The sequence below is a fragment of the Mercenaria mercenaria genome, chromosome 15 (assembly GCF_021730395.1).
Source record: "Mercenaria mercenaria strain notata chromosome 15, MADL_Memer_1, whole genome shotgun sequence".
In the NCBI taxonomy this organism is placed as follows: Eukaryota; Metazoa; Mollusca; class Bivalvia; order Venerida; family Veneridae; genus Mercenaria; species Mercenaria mercenaria.
In genome coordinates this window covers 31,913,479-31,932,995 of record NC_069375.1, presented here as the reverse complement: position 1 = coordinate 31,932,995, position 19,517 = coordinate 31,913,479, and the positions used below count along the sequence as shown (strand labels likewise).

The 19,517-nt window shown below is 32.9% G+C and overlaps 2 protein-coding genes across 3 annotated transcripts in view; one reads left to right on the top strand and one right to left on the bottom strand.

Annotated features, from left to right (window-relative positions):
- Positions 1-1,099: 1,099 nt before the first annotated feature.
- On the bottom strand, positions 1,100-3,230 carry LOC128549006 (uncharacterized). Its single transcript, XM_053524922.1, has 2 exons — positions 2,181-3,230; positions 1,100-2,016 (listed from the first exon to the last, which is right to left on the bottom strand). The coding sequence occupies exons 1-2, from the start codon at positions 3,225-3,227 to the stop codon at positions 1,693-1,695; spliced, it is 1,371 nt and encodes a 456-aa protein (XP_053380897.1). The 5' UTR covers positions 3,228-3,230; the 3' UTR covers positions 1,100-1,692.
- Positions 3,231-9,702: 6,472 nt separating this feature from the next.
- LOC123550371 (dipeptidyl peptidase 2-like) overlaps positions 9,703-19,517 on the top strand; it is a 202,336-nt gene continuing 192,521 nt past the window's right edge. For both annotated transcript variants that reach the window (XM_053524920.1, XM_045338803.2), the window contains exons 1-2: positions 9,703-9,897; positions 14,860-14,999. In XM_053524920.1, coding sequence (XP_053380895.1) covers positions 9,723-9,897; positions 14,860-14,999 — 315 coding nt within the window. In that variant the 5' untranslated portion in view covers positions 9,703-9,722. The remainder of the gene's footprint in view (positions 9,898-14,859; positions 15,000-19,517) is intronic.

Below are 19,517 nucleotides of genomic sequence, written 5' to 3'. Positions count from 1 at the left end.
ATTTTTAACAGTCTATACTATAGACAACAATTAACAGGAATTACACAAAATAATATGTGGTATTATCTTCGGCGAAAAGGCAAATATAAAATATTCGTAGGAACACTGCTTCTAATCGCTCGTTCTCCATTTAAGTTCAAGATTATATCAGTACTGTTCATGTTACGACCAAGAACTATTATTACAGCAATCTTGTCTTTTTGGCTTTTATTCTCTTAACATTTGCGTGATTTGTAACATATCATTTCTTTAACAACTGTTTCTCTGACAGCGCCACCCAGAAATAGTCGGAAATCGACGGTTAGGTGAAAGATGTAGATGTAGATGTAGGACTGACCACATTAATACTTACGTGAAAAATAAAGTGTATGATATTCCCAAACTTTTTTTCTAAAATAAAATCAAATAGATTGATGTTGTAAATACGGATCTAGCACTATTTTTTTTAATACGGTTGTTTTATTTTCACCCGTCCGATGCTGATGACGTCAGTTTACGTCCAAAACAGAAAAAAAGGTCAAGCTGTCTACAGTTCATTGAACAAAGTATTGTACACATATCGAGGGGTATATGCATAAACCACGTAAATCTGATTTTGAATTTTTTTCAGAATTAAGAAAAAACTATTTAGTTTTTTTTTGCACTGGAATTTGATGATACCACTTAATTGTTGGGTGTGTATAAACGTTTGCTAAATGGTGTAATATTTCCTAGTACGTAGCATTATAGGAAAGGGTGATGAATATCAAACTATGTTTATGCATGCAGGTTTTTATCATTTAATAATTTTCTTTCCGTGCGAAAACCACGTATTTTTTTATACTTCATTTTTCCACAGACACACTGTGGCATTTTAATGGTAAGAGTTTTATGCACAACCAATGTATATCAATTTGCGTTTCTTTTGCAGAAAATATTTTTTCAAAAGTTTAAACATTTAAGTCTGTAAAAACCATGCATATATAGAGACGTTATTATTCCATGTTCACATGTTTTCAAAAAGCGCAATGTCTACTCAAACAAAAAACATGTGACTGGATTTGCTCTGTTGTAGCATAAACCTTTTTGATAGTCAATAGCATATTTTGACTAAAATAATAAGGTTATATCAGAATACTTGTTTTTTCCACCAAACATTTCGAGACAACAGTATATTTTAAAATGTGTATAACAACGTCTTTTACGAACTATTTTACACATTAAATGAAATTATTGTGTAGCAATGATTATAAGTATAACAAAGTTATAACACCACTCTGTTTATGTTATTTGTTAAAATATATGACATATACAGTTGTTGTAGCATATTTTGGTGTCATACTGACAAAGAACATTAGGTCATTTAGTCTTATAGAGTCTTCATATGGCATCAAACCATACTGTTTCAACAAAATCTAATCCTAGATTCCGTGTCATTAAACCAGTTCTCATATACCATCAAACTCAAAAACTATCACAATGTTCCTTGCTTGGAGATTTACATTTCTTAATAGACATAGAATTATTTTGACATCAAATCTTGTGCAACGTTTAGTTCCCTTTTCACTTCATGCTCAAAAGATTGTCATTTATCACTAAATTTCATAGTCTTTTAAAATTATGACTAGATCTTAATAATAATCTTTAGGTTTATGAATCGCTTCTGCAGTCAATACTTTTATATACAATAGTTAAGCAACCATTGATGTTCGGTTAGTTGTCTGATTCATCACCATCAGATTCCTCTACATCTGACTCTGGTAATCTATCCTTCACTGTGGCACTTGATGGTAAGTTTTTGTAATACTCATGATAATCTTTAGGAATTGCTCCATTCTTACACAATGTCATTAAGTCTTTCTTCTTAGCTGCAGAGACAGGGAGTCTCTGTCTGTATTTGTTGGGTACAACCTCGTTGAGTTTGACGTCCCTTGCGATCTTTATAGCTGTAAAATCATCCCTAAGATCGTTCTTGAACAGCATAGTATCGGGCAAGTCTTTCACAAAACGCATGTGTCGAATCTGAATCCATGACACCTGAAAAACAAATGTAAGAACTGTACATTTTTGCAAAATTAAGTTTACTATTATAATAAATATTTAGAAATAACAAACTAAAACTACTGTTTTAACAAATGCGAAGTTATGATTATTGTTTTGTATGCAGTTAAAAATATGAATATTGTAAGTTATGTGTATACCTTTACTCGAGCGTTAGTCTGGACCTTAATTTGGTTCTTCTTTACATCTTTGTAATCAAGAAAATCTGAGTATCTAAGTGGAACTACATGGTATGGATCTCGTCGTCGCGCCATAGTTATAACGGTGTCCCACTGACTCGGAACATATATTTTAATTTTTTTCTTAGCAAACTCGACAGCTGAATGAACACTGTCACATTCATTCTGAGTGTGCCCACTCTCCAGGAATTTGTGATCGATTGTTTTTATGTTTCTATTGTGTGTGACGAAATGAAGGAGTGCTGAGGCCATGATCTGATTTCTATTTTGGCCTGTACATGCATCAGAATATAATATGACATGTTCCACTTGTGTTGGCAATGCGAGCAAATACAGTCGTAAGCAGGTTGCGATTTCACTTGATCCTCGCATGCCGTTTGTTTCTGTCCACAAATAACAAGATCCGTCCCCGTTTTTTAAAGAATATACAGATAAGTTATACACGCATAACTTTCTCATATAGTACATCACACTTACTAATGAGCAAGGTGTGTACAACACTGCCGGTAAATCAAATGCACAAACATGAAGTTTTGGTTGGTGTTTGGACTCTTGTTTGTCTCTGTCCTTTTCTTCTCTGGCTATAGCCTTTCTTTTTTGGTGGAGATTGTAATTGTGTTTCATATTTTCAGTAAGTGTGCCATCACTTTCTGCCATCTCGTACTTTGAGCACACATTGCATTTATCCTTTTTTGGAATATGAAATGAAATATTGAATTCTTCATTGAATATTTTTCTGTACATTTGACTCTTCACAGGTTCATATTTACATTCTGCACACTTTTGTTTGTAAAGGTCATACATTCTTGTAATATTCAGATCAGCACCAAGGTATTCTCTATTTGAATCTTTACGTGTGTAATGTCCCGGAACGCGTGGAAAAGACTTGATGTGTTCTTTTACAAATTCTATTCTTTCATCACTAATTTTATTTGGCGGAGTACTTTTTCCCCTTCTTTCTGTACCACAAAAATGTCCCTCCTCTTTATTATGCAATGCATGATACATAAATGATTCTGAAATGGCCAGTGTTGACAAAAATAAATCTTTACATACTTGTTCTATTTCTTCATTCAGCTCAAAGAAAAATTTGTTTCTCACTTTTTGTTTCTTTGGCACAACTTGTCCATTTTCATCAAGAACCGACTTTGTTGATTTGGTGGATATGTTGGTACACACAAAGTCTTTTTGTCTTTCATAATTTGCCAATGACCAATAAAACTGAAACAATTGATTCCTTCGTTCTTTTGAAAAATTTTCATCACACTTATATTTGCACTCAGTACAGTCAACGTCTTTTACTGTCTTTTCAGGTACAACTTTTCCTGACTCTGAGATATACTGTTTTCCACTTAATCATAGTTTTTTCTTTATATTTCGTTTCCAGTTCTCTGGTGTAGCCTTTCGTTTTCTTACTAAATGCCTTTTCACGGGAGTGTTGTAATTTGCAGGCTTTCTCGGAGTAGTATTTATATTTTTGTTTAATGGTGTAGACTTCCTTGGAGTAGCATTGACATTTTCGTTTAATGGTGTAGACTTTCTTGGAGTACCATTTACATTTTTGTTTAATGGTGTAGCAACCAGCTTGTCAATATTATGTTCATTTGCATTCTCTTCATTTACAGACTGGTTCTGTGTATCAATGTTATTGTCAACCGTACATGCGTCATAGTGTTCTATAAGTCCTGGAATAGAGATATATGCCAGGTTAATGACATCACTTGGTGCTGGTTCTACAAGATTTGGTTGTATCTTAATGATGTGTTGCTCCTCTTTGTTTGTATAAATGATGACACATTTCTTCTCAAAATTTGCTAAAGATAGTGGCAAAAAATCAGCCACTCTGTTTGACCAATATCCATCACGTTTAAGATTTTCTACCTCATTTAGATATTCATTCAGAAAGACTTCGTCATCATCAGGTTTGTGCTTATTGAGTAGAAAGCAGGCATAATCCTCAGATTTTTCCTCAAGATGTTCACATAATAGCTCCCTTAATTCCTCCGCGGTTTTATTTGATCCACTTGATTTTATTGAAGCTTCAAAGAAGCAATCACCATGGCCTGGTACTTTGACCCGTGTTAGAGAACTCTTTGTGAGAAGTTTGTCTATTGTTCTTTCAGCTACCCTGATCCTTGCGTTTTGTATAAGATTTTCCTTTATACTTGCATTTACTGCTGCATACATTTCTGAAATGTCTGATCTTTTATTTCTTTTGTAGATGGAGGCTGTTGTTGATTTCATTCTTTTAATGACTTTATTTTGTTGTTGTGGTTGCATTTTAGGACGCTTACGAGCTTTCTTAAGTGCATTTTCAATTAGATTTTTAGTTTTCTTCTTTCGATTACGGTCTCTTTTTGTTTTTTCCGATGCATCTGACATATATTCGGAATCGGTGGAATTCAGATCTTTGGATGAAGGATGATATGTTTTATCTAACCCACTGTCACTTTCAGAGCTATCCTTTTCATACGACTTTCTTTTTCCAAGTCCAACAAAATGGCTGAGAGGAATATTTTCGCTTTCACTTCCACTATCAACGTTGTCCTTTCTTCCTGTAGTATTTTCATTGTCAATATACCTAAGTTTTTTACGAGTAGGCTTTTTGCGCCAATTTTTTCGTTTGGGTTTAGGTGATTGGCCTCTGCACATGTCATCGTCATTACATTGCTTTCTCGATGCAACATTTATGACATTTTTGTCACAATCAGTATCTTGGGTGGCAATATAGTAACTTATAACTCTTTCCTGATAGTCTGCTTCGTTTTCAATAATCGCGCTATTATCCGTCAGATATTCTGCATTTTCATCGACAGAACACTTATCTTTTGCATTTTGAGTCTTAATATAATAATTTATAATACTTTGATCATAATCTGCTTCAATTTCTATGACCATGCTATAGTCCGTCTGATCTGCAGCGTTTTCTGTGGCGTTTTCAACGAAAATACTGTCTATCAGTCCCTCCGCTATTTCAACTACCTTACTGTCGTCTACCATAGCTGCTGCGTTATCAATAGCCGTTGCCTTTTCATCGACCGTGCTTTTATTTGTTGGATGTACTTCACTGTCAACGGATCTTAAATCAGAAGTTGCAATGTAGTAGTTTATAACATTTTGTTCATACTCTACGTCATTTTCAGCGACCATGCTAATGTCCGTCTGATATATTGCATTATTAACTACTGTATTAGAAATGTTGTCAATGTCCAGTGACTTGAAAAACTCATCTTCACTATCAGATATCATCTAAAACAGAAGAAAGCGCATTCAAAATAGTACAATGATTAATAAATATGATGGCATTGATTAACGATGCAAGAGAAAATCTTTGAAAATTTAAGTAAAACGGTAAATATAATGATCACTCTGTGTATATCATTAGTCATTTTGATTTCATAATAAATTAGTTAGTTTCATATTATTGTTTATTTTAAGATGTTTTACTATAATCCGTAATATACTCCAACTATTCACTTATTAAATTTTATACATAATAAAATAATTAGAATTTTTGGTAGAATTATTGGTATAACAATATGGCAAAACTATATTTGTAGCAACTCATAAATTATAATACATCAATTTAATATTCAAAATATTAAATATGCATACCTTTTTAATTGTTATCCCAGCAATTCTTTTTACAAATCTATGTACATTACACTTGTTATTCTGTAAACTGATATATTAGAAAGTTAGGGAAACATTGTTGAGACATTTCAGATACATTGTTTTATCTTAGAACATGAGTCCTTTGTATCACCATGTTCTCTGATAAAACCAATTAACACTCATTAAATGTGTTTGTGTTCTGAATGGTGTGAACAACAGATGTTCAGTTTGCAAAGCAAAACCACGTATTTTCATTTACTTTATTTATGCAGAAAATATTCTTATGACAACATGAACTGTTTCTATGTGCAAAAGTGGTATATCTTTATTTGAGTTGTTTTTGCATAACTGAAATTAAGACACTTGAAGAAAACATTCTGTGCAAAAAGAGTGTGTCTGTATTTAATAGGTTTATGCAGAATATTCTTATATTATTTTTGAAAAAATATTTAATGCAAAACAATTGTAAATCTAAAGGAGTGTTTGTTGCATAGAACAAATACTTCAATACCGTTGGTAGTTACAACATATATCACTTTACGTGATTTTTGCACAAACATTAATATGTGATATAATTTACGTGGTTTGATCACAAATCAATATCTCAATAACCAATCATGCTATAGCCATGAAATTTTGACACATTATGTATCACTCAAAGTTACACCAATTTTTCGCAAAAAGTCAATTTCACAAAATCCATCATTTACGTGGTTTATGCATATACCCCTCGATATCTTTATTAATGTTCGATCGCAATGAAGTTTTTCTTGATAAGGGTGCTGATTTGATGGAACTGTAAGTAGTGTTTCGAGAATACTGTTTTGTTGGAGTGTAGCTTGATGTTTTTCGTGATAATCTACCGGAATCTCCAGTGTGTCGTATCAAGTCGCGTCTCTCGTAACGGGTTGAGTATAGGAAGGTTGTCACCTCCCTTGAAATGTTTACTGCATTTTGGCATTTTGATTTTTTCATTTTTAACACACATATATCATATAACGCCAATAGGAAGCTATGCAGTTATTTTAGCGGACGTCACCACCTTATGCCCACTCGAGGTCACAGTACCTTTTAATTTTTTTTTTCTTTCCTAGGATCTTACGTCTGTGTAACTGTCTTCCTTTAATTAATAGTCTTGCTTTATTTAGTGTAACTTTGCACACTAACTGCTGTTCATTGGACGCACCTGCTAGTTATCACCAACTACTGGCGATACCGCCAATTCACTAAATATATATGACGGTCGGTTTTGACATGAGTCGCCAACATATACATAGGATTTTACAATACATCAAATATCACTGTTGAAAGACAAACCATTACAGTTCTTCATATCTGCAGTTATTTGGAAGATTTTCGTTAGTAAACGTGACGAAAATTCATTTTCGATTGTCCCAGAAGGTACAAGCACCGAATCATGAATCAACCAACAAAGATGCAAATGGAAATCTGTTGAACCATTGGGCGAAAATGTGAATATTTTGTTAGTAACTGCGTTTTTCTGAAACGCCTGGTGTCGGATATTTTAAAGCTGGATATGTATACCAAAATATTTGGTTTTGGAACTATTTATTTCTTTCTTAAAATTGAAAATACCATCGTTAATGATATTTTTGACGAGACCAAGGGCGTAGCGTGATCAATTTAGATGTTACTTAAGGGAAAGTGTGGGGGAGAGGAATCCCCTCCTCCGGGCGGTGTCCGGGGAGTCTCCCTCGTGGAAATCTTAGAGCAAACAAATAGAAAAGGTGGCTTCTGGTGTCTCTTCTAACCGAAACTATGCTTCTTCAGTTTAGAACAAAATATTCACGAACAGCGGAATGTTAAGAAATGTCTGTATATTAAGTGATGAACGTTACAAATCGAGGTTGGGGAGAGGGATGGGGCTGTCTATTTATTCAGGACGAAATTTGTTATTCACAAATTAAGTAAAATGAGTTTTTTTTCCAAACTTATTTGTTGTATACAAAATTTGCATTCACTAAAGTTATACATTTTATATGAAAAGACAAAACCGTTAACTTTCCTATAAACAACGTTGCAGTAATAATATCAATGATGACCCTTTCCACGATATTGCACGCGTAATCTGACGTCCTTCACCAAAAACATTAACAAAATGGCCTCGTTCCAAAAAAAAATTCAAAATTGGATGCCAAAACTTTCAAAAAGAACATTTTTCTGACGTCAAAGATCACAATTGAATCGGCACGACATGTATTAATTTTCCTGGAGTTAAAAATATTTTAAATAAAACTAGGAACTGTTTTTTTTTTCGGAAGGCGAATTATAGTTGAACGTGGGCAGATCTTTTTGACTGATCTCATGACATTTTACTTTTAATTTTCTGACACTTCTGGAGAGCAAATCAGTTATTTTTATAGCAAGCTGTCGTAAAATGTAAATTTAAGAACTGAATATTATTTTGGTGCGATTATAGGGATATGAACCACATTGAAAGGCTTCTTGTAATCTCCGCGATTCATAAATTTGCAAGAAGTCCCAATGTGGTTTTCATCCGTATATATGCACAGAAAGTAGCATTCAGTTCTTAAATAAAGTACACGTGTTTATACGTGTTACAACGGAATATATGCAAATCATCTTGCAGTAAATACTCTAAACTGCCTAGGAACTGATCAGACTGCTGAGGACAAACTTTGACTTATGCACAATTTTAAACCAAGCAAAATGATGAAGCTGTTTCAACAGGTTCTTATTTCATTCCTCAAGTACATTTACGGTAAATTCTCTTTTAAATATTGCAGCTATAGGAAAATATTTTAAGCATTATATTGATTTCTAGACCAATGTAATTACTAAAAGTTATTGTTTGCCAACTGTTGCATGTTTGCATGTTGCATTTTAACATCACAATCGTTCTTGCCATGAACAATGATTTTCAAAACTTACAATTTCCGCGAAATGTTTCTCTACATCTTGAACATCAAGTAAATAATGATACAGAGACAAAAGTCTTGTGACAGATGTTTAAGCTGAAATATAAAATCTAAATTAACGAAACGGTAATAAAGAAAATAATTCTTACGAAATCATAGTTGATACAGACACAATTGTTTATCCTTCTAAATTTTACTAGTGATGGGCAATTGCCATTGAGAAGATTGATCTTATGGTCAATAGCAGCTATAGTATATATGCATGAACAATGCGGATGAATTAATTTATCAATGAACAAGCAGTTCTTATTCAAACTGTATCCACTCACATTGACCATTTAGATTATATAAGATCTATCAAAACTCGCAACCATCAGACATTGCAAGGCTAAACTTGATGATTGTTTCTATGGACTTTTTTTTTGCCTTTTTTATTTTACATTTTTGGATTTTAAATGTTACTCAACCGAGTAACTGAATATGCCACGCTACGCGTATGGAGACGACAAATTTGGAAATAACGTCACGCACCCGATACGAAATTTGCACGTGAAAACAATTGACGTTCGACGTTCCATTAAGTTAAAACAATTCAGCTTCAGAGATGTTATAATGCCGTTTTGGATAGACGCAACATACAAACATTTCTTCCAAAATACTGTATATAATCTAAAGAGTAAAGACAAAATAGAAAACTTTTAGCGCATGTTAATCATTTGTTTTTAAAAATGATGTAAAGAGACTCTGCCTCTTGCTTTAGAGGTAAAATTCACTTTCAACAGCAATAAATCGTTTATCAAAAAAAAAAAAAAAAATCCCAATCATCAGTTTGTACAAAATTTCAAACAAGAACCTTACTAGAAAAAAAAATAAAGGAATATAAGGAAAAAAATTTGGCCACAGTGGGGCTTGAACCTACGCCCCCTTAAAATTAAGTCAAAAGAAAAAACAAAACGTCAAAAGTCACATGACTATCACGTGAAACAAGATGGAGATTCATCGACTGCAATTTGTTTTGTATTTTGTTGTTTTACTGTTTATGGTCAGCTTTGGAGCTAATACGCCACCAGATTACGTCGAAAAACATTTTGACCAAAAGCTTGATCATTTCAATTTTGTCACATACGCTGACAAAACATTTAAACAACGCTATCTTATTCAAGGTTTGATATGTGTGAATTTCGGATAGATTTTTTTTCCGGATAAACAAAGAAGTATAAAATACACAGAATGGCAACTGGCTGTAATCTCGTGTGAGCTCGTGTCAGAGGGGCATGACTAGATACCAGAAAGGGCCCTTTCCGTGATATTTGATCGGAAAGGGCCTAACATGATCGGAAAGGGCCTGCCATATATTTATTATTGGAATTGATTTAACTATTTCTTCATATATTTCATTATGACATAATAAAAGAAAATAAATTACGAAAAAAAAGTTATCAATTTGTATTTTTTCTATAATTCATTTAAAATTCGAGTATTAATAATTGTTTTATTTTAAATTATTTTCTTTTTCATTTGTTAAATGAAATATGAAGTAATAATTAAATAATTTCCAATAATAAACATGTGACAGGCCCTTTCCGATCATGTTAAGTCCTTTCCGATCAGCGCGGTTTATGTCATGACCCGTATTTTGTCTATAATTCATTTAAAATTCGAGTATTAATAATTGTTTTATTTTAAATTATTTTCTTTTTCATTTGTTAAATGAAACATGAAGTAATAATTAAATAATTTCCAATAATAAACATGTGACAGGCCCTTTCCGATCATGTTAAGTCCTTTCCGATCAGCGCGGTTTATGTCATGACTCGTATTTTATCTATAATTCATTTAAAAATAACAAATTGATAATTTTTTTTCTTTTATTATGTCATAATGAAATATGAAGAAATAATTAAATAAATTCCAGTAATAAACATATGGCAGACCCTTTCCAATCATGTTAAGTCCTTTTTGCGGAAAGGGCCCTTTCCGGTATCTAGTCATAGCGGTGTCAGAGCGTGATTCGGCGTTATCTTACAAAAACAAACATCGGCGAGCATGGAGTTACAATTTGTACCTTTAAAACTACATTTAAAATACATGTTACCTTCTAAAACAAAATTAGTTTAATTTGAAATGGTCTTAAGACACGAAGTACACGGTGTTTTTTGCCATCGAAAGAAGCGTGGTCATACGGTGATAATTATTTTACCGATGAATAATTGCTTTCGCATACAAAATGGCGCGTGGAGAAAGCGCCACTTCCGGTAAACGAGATCTCGTTTTTTTGTCACGGGAGGTTGGCGAGATTTGCTCAATATGCCTTTCAAGTTGCCAATCTATTTATTTTTATAGCTCTTTGGGATAAATAAATAAGCTTTTGTTGTGGGGGATGGTTTTTACTGTTGTATTACTTTCTTTTGTTTTATATAAATGTTCTTTTTATAGTTTGCTTGGAAGCGGTTATTCAATAAGCTTTTACGTCAGAGTAACTGACACGTCAGGATGACACCACCCTTTACTTTGAAAGGGAAAATAAAAACACAAATGCTGAATAAATTTAAAAACCAACCAAATTTTTACTTATCTTTCTAAATTAATATTTTACAAAGCGATCCAAATATACAAGTTAGAAAAATGCCAAAAATACTGATAAAGACGACTAATCAGCTTAGTGAATAAAAAGAATAAAGTTCTAAGTCCTGTCAAAAGTAAATAATACTCTAAATAAATGTTATTATTAAAGTATCTAAATGTATTTTGTGGCTCTGTGCTTAAATGACTCTGTGCCCTAAAATAACAGCAATATAAATCAATTATCAATATTTACTGAAGTATTTAAAGATGAAAATCTAAAATAATTGCTGTTAAAACAATAGAATGTAAGTTACTTAATTAAAGAAAATTACTTACTAATTTATAGAAAAGTTACAATAAATTTAGTAAAACTCTTACGTTAAATAAATAGACAGAAATAAATACAAAATTAATTAATTATTATTAATTACTAAACCCTAAGAGAGTTTTTTAGATGTTGTCTGTCCAAAAGTTCCTTACAGAGTGAAGAAAGGGCTCTGAAATTCTACTGAGGTAAATTCTTCCAGAATGCATTCAACCATGAAGGATGTAAAGTACATTCTGATTGGTCAGCATTTTTCTGATAAGCCATTCAACATTTATCTTACATATCAGCTATGACCTTGGCAATGCTTATGTAACCTCTTTATCTATAATCTAGAAATAGCTCAAAGTTCTTTCATAACTGGTCTTACTAAAAATAGCTGATGGAAATACAAAGTGAAAATATGTAATGATATTAAATGCAGTTTGTAACAATAAAGAAAAACTGAAATTACTGATGACTATGAAATATATAGACAATAGTAAAGTGTCAAATGAATAAACTGAACTGACTGATCTGTCTAGGTAAATCAGCAGTCTTTAATAGACTAGCTGAATGCCTTTAATAGACTAGCTAAAAGTCTATGCTTTCAAATCTTAAAATACCATACTATTTGTAAATACAAACATTTATGATAAAATATTAGACTGATAGATGATATTATGCAATACTGAAACTATGTATTATGTAACATTATGTTGTAAAAATCCAACTTTACAACACTTTTAATAATAGTTCAGACTGACATAATTTAAGTGAAGCTACTTTTGTTCTTATTTTCATTCATTAAGTTATGGCTTAGTGCCCATTTGTTTATTAATATATGTCGAACCACAACATCTGCATACAGATCATGTATGTCATGTGATAATGTAATTATGTGTAATGCTGAGTTTGTAGCATGTCGGGTTCTTTATTTTTTTAATTTCAAGATCAATATTTATTATATTAAAGGAATTTTATCTGATTATTATAAATTAAAAAAGAACAAAAAATATATACAGATAACTCGCCAATAGTGGATCACTATCTACACTTTTAGAATGTAGTGAAGAATGTTTAGACTTTCATGATATCTAAACTTACTAACACTTAGAACTATTGCTCGCATTCATATAAATGTTTGATTTATTTGAATCAATTGAATCGATCTTTTATGTTTAAAGTTATGAAGAAATATTTAAACTTGTCCGATTCCATAATAGGGGATCACTTTTGCCAATAGGTGGTCACCTAGTTTATCATATTTTCTATCCATTTAAAAATAGATTTTTTTCTGACAAAACATGACTGTGGTCTTAGAAAAAAACATTTCAAGGCAGAATATAGTGATAATCAGTATGTTTACATTTCAAACAGGAGATACAAGGTAAAAGAATATAGCGCTAGTTTTCACAGTTATATTAGCACCAACTATATTTTAAACTAAAATCAAAATACTGATGCATAGAATTTGCCAGTTCAAATTATTACAACATCAAATCAAGCCTTGATTTGTATTTTAAAGCAGAAACAGCCTTTTGAATTTTTGAAATGGGTGATTCTCTATTGGAACAATGAATGGCCGCCTCTGCTTGATGGCACTTTTTTTCATCGAAGTCAACAAAAATTCAAAATCACATTATTCCTATGAAAGTGTGTGTTTCAATCTTCAAAATGGTGCCAAATTTGTGTGGTTTTATCTAAGAAACTATGAGGTATGCTCAAAAACATCCTACTTTGAAGAGTTCAAGAGTGCTAAAATCCAAGTCAGGAAACATGGTTGCAAGAGTTATCTACTCATGGAACTCAAACTCATTAGATTAGGTTGATCTTTTTTTGTCTAAGAATTGCCAAGTGATAAGTCTATATAACTGGATACTTAAATATTGTATACTCTCCTATGTTTAAGAGAGATTCACATTTTATTTTCAAGTGACCCGCTATTGGCAGTGATCCACTATTGGGGAGTTGACTGTAGATAAAAGGCAACATGGAGAATATGCAAAGGCTATGACATTATCAATTTATTTTTACCTTTCGCTTGTCCATCATTTGTCCATCTGTTTGTCTATTCATAAGTCATATATGATAGATGCTTTTAAAGTACAAAAGAATTTTACATGAAGCCTGGTTTATAGATTGTAGTGTATATTCGGAGAATAGGCAGGTCCTTCAATTTATAGGTTCAGTTGAAAAGAAAAAAGGTTCCTTTGGCAGCAAATGACAATTTTATTATGCCTGTTTTGTTCGAGGATCTTTTTTTTTCGTTGGGCAATAGTCTTGTTTTAAGTTTGCTTTTACTTAATCTTTTAAACATTTAAGGATTATGTTAATCACATTGTCAGATCCTTATGATTTGTTGTACCTGAATTTAGTTTGACACTTGTTGCATTAATTTGTGGTGTCTGTATTTAGACATATTCTTCTTTAGAATCGGGCTTTACTCAATTTTATAAGTTCATTTTTACTTTTTGTGTTGTCAAAGTAACTTTTGAAATGGAGAGACCAGTTAGTATGTTGCCCGCCTGCTTAGCTCAGTAGGGACAGCACAGATCTACAGATCGTGGGGCCGTGAGTTTGATCCCTGGGCGAGGCATATGTTCTCCGTGACGATTTGATAGTAGACATTGTGTCTGAAATCATTCCTCCTCCACCTCTGATTTATGTTCATGTGGGGAAGTTGGCATTAATTTGTTTTTTATGTGTTTAAATTCAAAATGCTGACAGAATGTTTCCATAATCACTAGTTTCTCCTCTCTCAAATGTAAATGATCAATTTGTGGTTCCTTTAAGGCAAAATGAATGGCTATATTTGTTTTGCATTCATATAGGATATGCCTCTTTAATTTCTTTATCAAGTATCAAATTTTGTGAGATGGACACAGTAACACTGAAAGTCATCCTGATAAAATGTTTTGTTCACTAACCTCCAACCTAGAATTTTAGAGTTGGGTAGGTGATTTGTGTGTGGAAGGAAAGGGAGGGTTCTTTTAGCCAATACTTCAATGCTAAATAAAAAAAGGATTCAATGGGATATTTGACATTTTTACCTTAACAGTCTATCACTCTAAGAGGGTGAGTGGAGGATATCAAACAAACAGTTTTCAGTGAGGCTCGGGGAAGGCTTACTTAGTAAAACTGCTGAATAATATAAAAGTATTGTTCTTTTGTATTGTTTTTTTTTGGGACTGTTGCATGAATTTCATGAAAACTGTAATAGGCATTTTTAACACATTTTCTCTCATCTTTGTAGACAAATGGTGGAATCAAGGAAAAGGGCCTATTTTTTTCTACACTGGTAATGAAGGACCTATCACAGCATTCTGGGCTGCTACAGGATTTGTGTTTGACATTGCACCACAGTTTGGAGCTCTTGTCGTGTTTGCTGAACACGTAAGTATTAAATATACTGGTTGTGTTGGAAACATTAATGTAGTACATTGTAGACCAATAATGACCATCTGTATTTCAGTATGATTATATTTGTTTGCTATTTCAGCATTCTGTGGCTGTATATAGAGTTCACTTGAGCACATGGCTTTCCGTTCCAAGCCGGAAATTATTATTATTATTATACCATATTTATATAGCGCTGTTTTCATGCTTTGCACGTTCAGAGGCACTTTACATAGTCGAAATGCCAAAATTATTAAAAGACAAAATTAAAGTTCTGTGTTGACCACTGTTGAAATTATTTAAAAAAAGGAATCTGATAATGTATACTGAACAGCAAAAGAAACTGTCCAGTTTTATAACTGGGGTATTTTTTATTTAAAAAACTTTAATTTAAAAATCACTTGTGTTTTTCATATCACATTACACTTGAAGAACTTCAGTTGTAAAATTAAAAAAAAATCAATCAACCTTGAAGTCAGTAGTCCCACAATAGCCGTTTTGCACAAAATTCACGTGCGCCTGTAATTAACAATTTTCTTTGTGAAATTTTATTGTCATTGGAAATATTGATAATTGGCTAACTCGAAAAACAGCATATTAGAAGTTTAAAAACTATTGTTGGTTGCACCGCACGACTGAATCAAATTTAGCGTGAGGGCCCAATTGGGATGTTACAATGCAACTGACGCGCAGAAGATATAGCCTTTCAAACGGCTATTGTGGGACTACTGACTTCACAGTTGATTGATTTTTAAACATTTATCACGTGAAGATCTTCAAGTGTAATTTTGGTATGAAGAAACAATTCGAATTTGAAAAATAATTTTTTTTTTTCAAAATATACCAGTTATACATCTGGATAGTTTCTTTAAAATTTGCTGTTCAGTATATAAAAATAAAGGCACTACTAATAAAAACTTACTTACATTTCAATATATGTAAAAACAGAAATGTATTTTTCATTTTCTGTATTCGAAAGTTTTGTACTGTCCTATTTAGAAATAGTTTGCATTACAGTAAAGCAATCCAGACATAAAGAACATCTAGAGAACAAATAAATCGCTCAGTTGTCAGAGCACTGGTGCTTGAGTCATAGATGCTCGAGCAAGGGGTGTTGCTCTGTACACTGTTTCCTTGGACCATTTTCTATTTCAGCTCCGCTGCCCTCTCACAAAAATATATTTTTCCCTAATTTTTACAAAAATTACTCTTCAAAATTTTTTTTTTTACATATTCCAGCCAAAACCCTGCCAGCATTCACAAAAAAAAACGAAAAAACTTGTTGTTTGTATTTTGTATGATATATTAAATTAATTTCTGTAAACTTAAACAAATGATAAATATGTAAATTCCAGGGAAAGATAACATTGTGCTAACATTACATTAATGCCAGTTTCTTTTGCCTCTCTTGACAGTTTATTTTGGTATTGGGTACAGATTTATGTCAAATTTTCCAAGATTGAGACAGAGTTCATTCTTTTATTTGCTAGTTATTGTACATAAAAAGTAAATTAATAAAATGATTCTGTGTATAATATATAGAAAATATATGAAATAATGAGTATTCTTCTAGTCATAAAGCGATCTGTTAGATTAATTTAGAGTGTATAATCTGTAATTACCACGATAAGCACAAGAACAGTCCAGAAACTGAAGATCGTCAAAAATACTGTACGTCCCACAAGATGATTGACCTAAAATCAAATGAAACTGCTCACTAAACTGTATGGTACACAACCTGGCGACCTGGATCACTATACCTCCCCCTGACTTTGTTTGGTGTTGGTGTAGCAAAGTGGACATTTACAAAATGCCCCACCCAGTGTTTCAAGTCATTCTTGGCACTGTTGGAACAGTGTAGGTTATCTGATGATACCTCGAGACCTCTCCCCTGCACTGATAGTAGATCCAAGCCAGAAAACTCTTGAGTCCGATGGCCGCTACAATGCATCAACAGTACATGTCTCTCCTCCCTTGAAACAATGTACCTCTAGGTTGCCCACTCCTAGAGCTATCCGTGCAGTATAGTTCAAACCATATCATCTAATCCATTTACTTTTGGCAGACTCACTAATTAATGCAGTTGCTCCAATACTGCTGCCTAACAGTTACCAAAATTCCCTGCTGGTTGAGTTTTAGAATCTCCTCTTGAAATTGGTAATTCCTCCAATAACCTGTACCCTCTTACCGGAATCTTTCGGCTTTGTCTCAGCCATAAAAGCCCTGAGACCTTGTTGCCAGCCCCAACTCCCTGCTTAGCCTGCCTACATGAAAATGGCTATTAAACACCCATCTTGGAGCTACCAGCCGGAACTGCACTGTATGAAGTACAGTTTCTCGGAACATTGCAACAGGCAACTACCAGTCCCTCCTCTGTAGGACAGAGACTTTCAACATCTCCATCTTCCTTTGATTGCTTAGCATCCTCTATACAAAGAGGACTGCTGTCATCATACACATCGCCTAGTCCCCCACCTCCGCGATCTTTATACCATGTTCTCTGCAATTCCAAAATGTAATCTATTTTTTCCAATAACACCATACAGTTCACTTAAGAACAAAGTTAAACCTAGTTACCCGGGTAAATTCATAATTAGTTGAACCGCATAAATCTTTTTCTATATTTGTGTAATATCATGTTTTACACAGCTACAATTCAATTTCGTTTTCACTGGCCTTCAAGTTCATTTTTACTACCAGGTTTAAAGACATGACCCAAGGTATTTGTATCACCCTTGAAAGAGCAAGGTATAAATACGGTATGTGCGTAACACTTTTCAGTGGTTATTTTAGTTTATGATACCAAATCTGCCATAATTGATAATATCACTTCTATTGCGCGTTAAGCTGCAGATCCATTATGGTTCAAAATGTATATGTGCCCGGGGCAATCGTGTTTCCTTGCAAAACGCTATTTTCGATTCATTTTTAACACAAATGTATAATAAGATCTGGTTCTTTCGACTGGCTCAGAGTGCCATTTCGGGTTAATATCCCTAAAGGCGAATACTATTTTGGAGTTAATATTATTAGCAAAATACAAGACTTTACAATGGTCACCCTAATTTGTTCTTAAAGTTTAAAGTCAATCCATGGTACAGAGATGTTGTAAAAAATAGCTATTTTGCTTTTTGTCGCAATGGTTCTTTAGATTGAAAAATTGCATACAAATTATCTTTCTTGTTTTTGAAGCTCAAACACATTAATTATGTTGTCCAAAGCTTGTAAGTTATAAGTTCATGTTATTTGTATTTATACAAACAAATATCACAGCTTAAAAAAACTTATTCATGCACAGTCCCTTCGACTTGATATTGTTTCATGGAAAAAATGGTTTCAGCATGTGCTATTATTCTTCTGGTATTGTTGGTTGAGAATGAAAATAAACGCCGAAGTGTATTACCTTTAAATAGACAATGGTAACCTTTACTGAATGTCTAAACATTTCAGATTATATGGCACGGCTTCGTTTTCATGTAACATCATTTTCTTTAAAATTCTTCCCAATTTTCTTACTGAAATCTGAACAATTTTAGACTTAGTTTTATATTACTTAAAACAAATATCAACGTAAACTGATCAATTTTAGTGTATTTACAAATCAACTTGCTAAGAATTTTTTTTTGTATATGGCCGTAACAAGTAACCTTTTCACCATTATATGTCCAACATAAACATGGTTACCATCATCCCATTTTTATATCATTCCGTAACATTTTCAATATACTACATAAATGAAAGGCAAATCATTTTTTATCAGTGCAAATAAGATATCTAAATATCCTTTTCAGCAAATAATGCTGTTTTTGAAAATAGTGTCAGATAAATGAAAATGCACAGAATTATACTTTACAATAAATGTATATTTTGCGCGATAAACTGAAGTAACGTATTGAGCAATGACGTTAAATTTAATTATAAAGAAACAGGTTTTGAAACGTAGTATTCTTGCGGCAATTAAATCATTATTTCTAGCATTATTAAACATTAAAGATCAGCCAGAGAAGATGCATGCGATTTGTTTTCAGAAAATAGAATTTACCAAACACAATTTAGTTTTGTCGTAAAGTCGTCGTAATCGTCACGTTAGCTTCCGGTGAATGCGCAACTAACAAATATGTACGGTAACCTACCTTTCCATTAAAGAAACAAAATTAAAAAAAAAACCCGGAAACCCATCTGATAACTAGTCAAACCATAAATCTTTCAACATCCTTCATAGTTTGGTTGGTAACATCACTTTACAGAACTTCTTAATCAGTCACTACCATTTGCCTAAGTGTCGTTGAAAGAGTTTGTGATGCCACTTTATTAGCTAACTGTCAAATAGTGACAAGGTGCACTTTTGTAGTCACCTCGTCCACGTACGGTGCTTTGTGATCGCTGCGTGTCGTCGTGCGTCAACAATTTCTTGTCTGCCACTAGGGTAATTTCATTTATGGATTTTATAACAATTTGTCAAATTCACTTGTATACCTAAGGTCAAGGTTCCTTTTTGAACTGGCCAGTCCCAAT

Bases quoted from the DNA above. Each gene is read 5' to 3' on its own strand.
- LOC128549006 (XM_053524922.1), bottom strand. From the start codon at position 3,227: ATGTATCATGCATTGCATAATAAAGAGGAGGGACATTTTTGTGGTACA. The intron at 2,017-2,180 runs GTATACACATAA...TTTGTTTTTCAG, and splicing joins AGACTAACGCTCGAGTAAAG to GTGTCATGGATTCAGATTCG.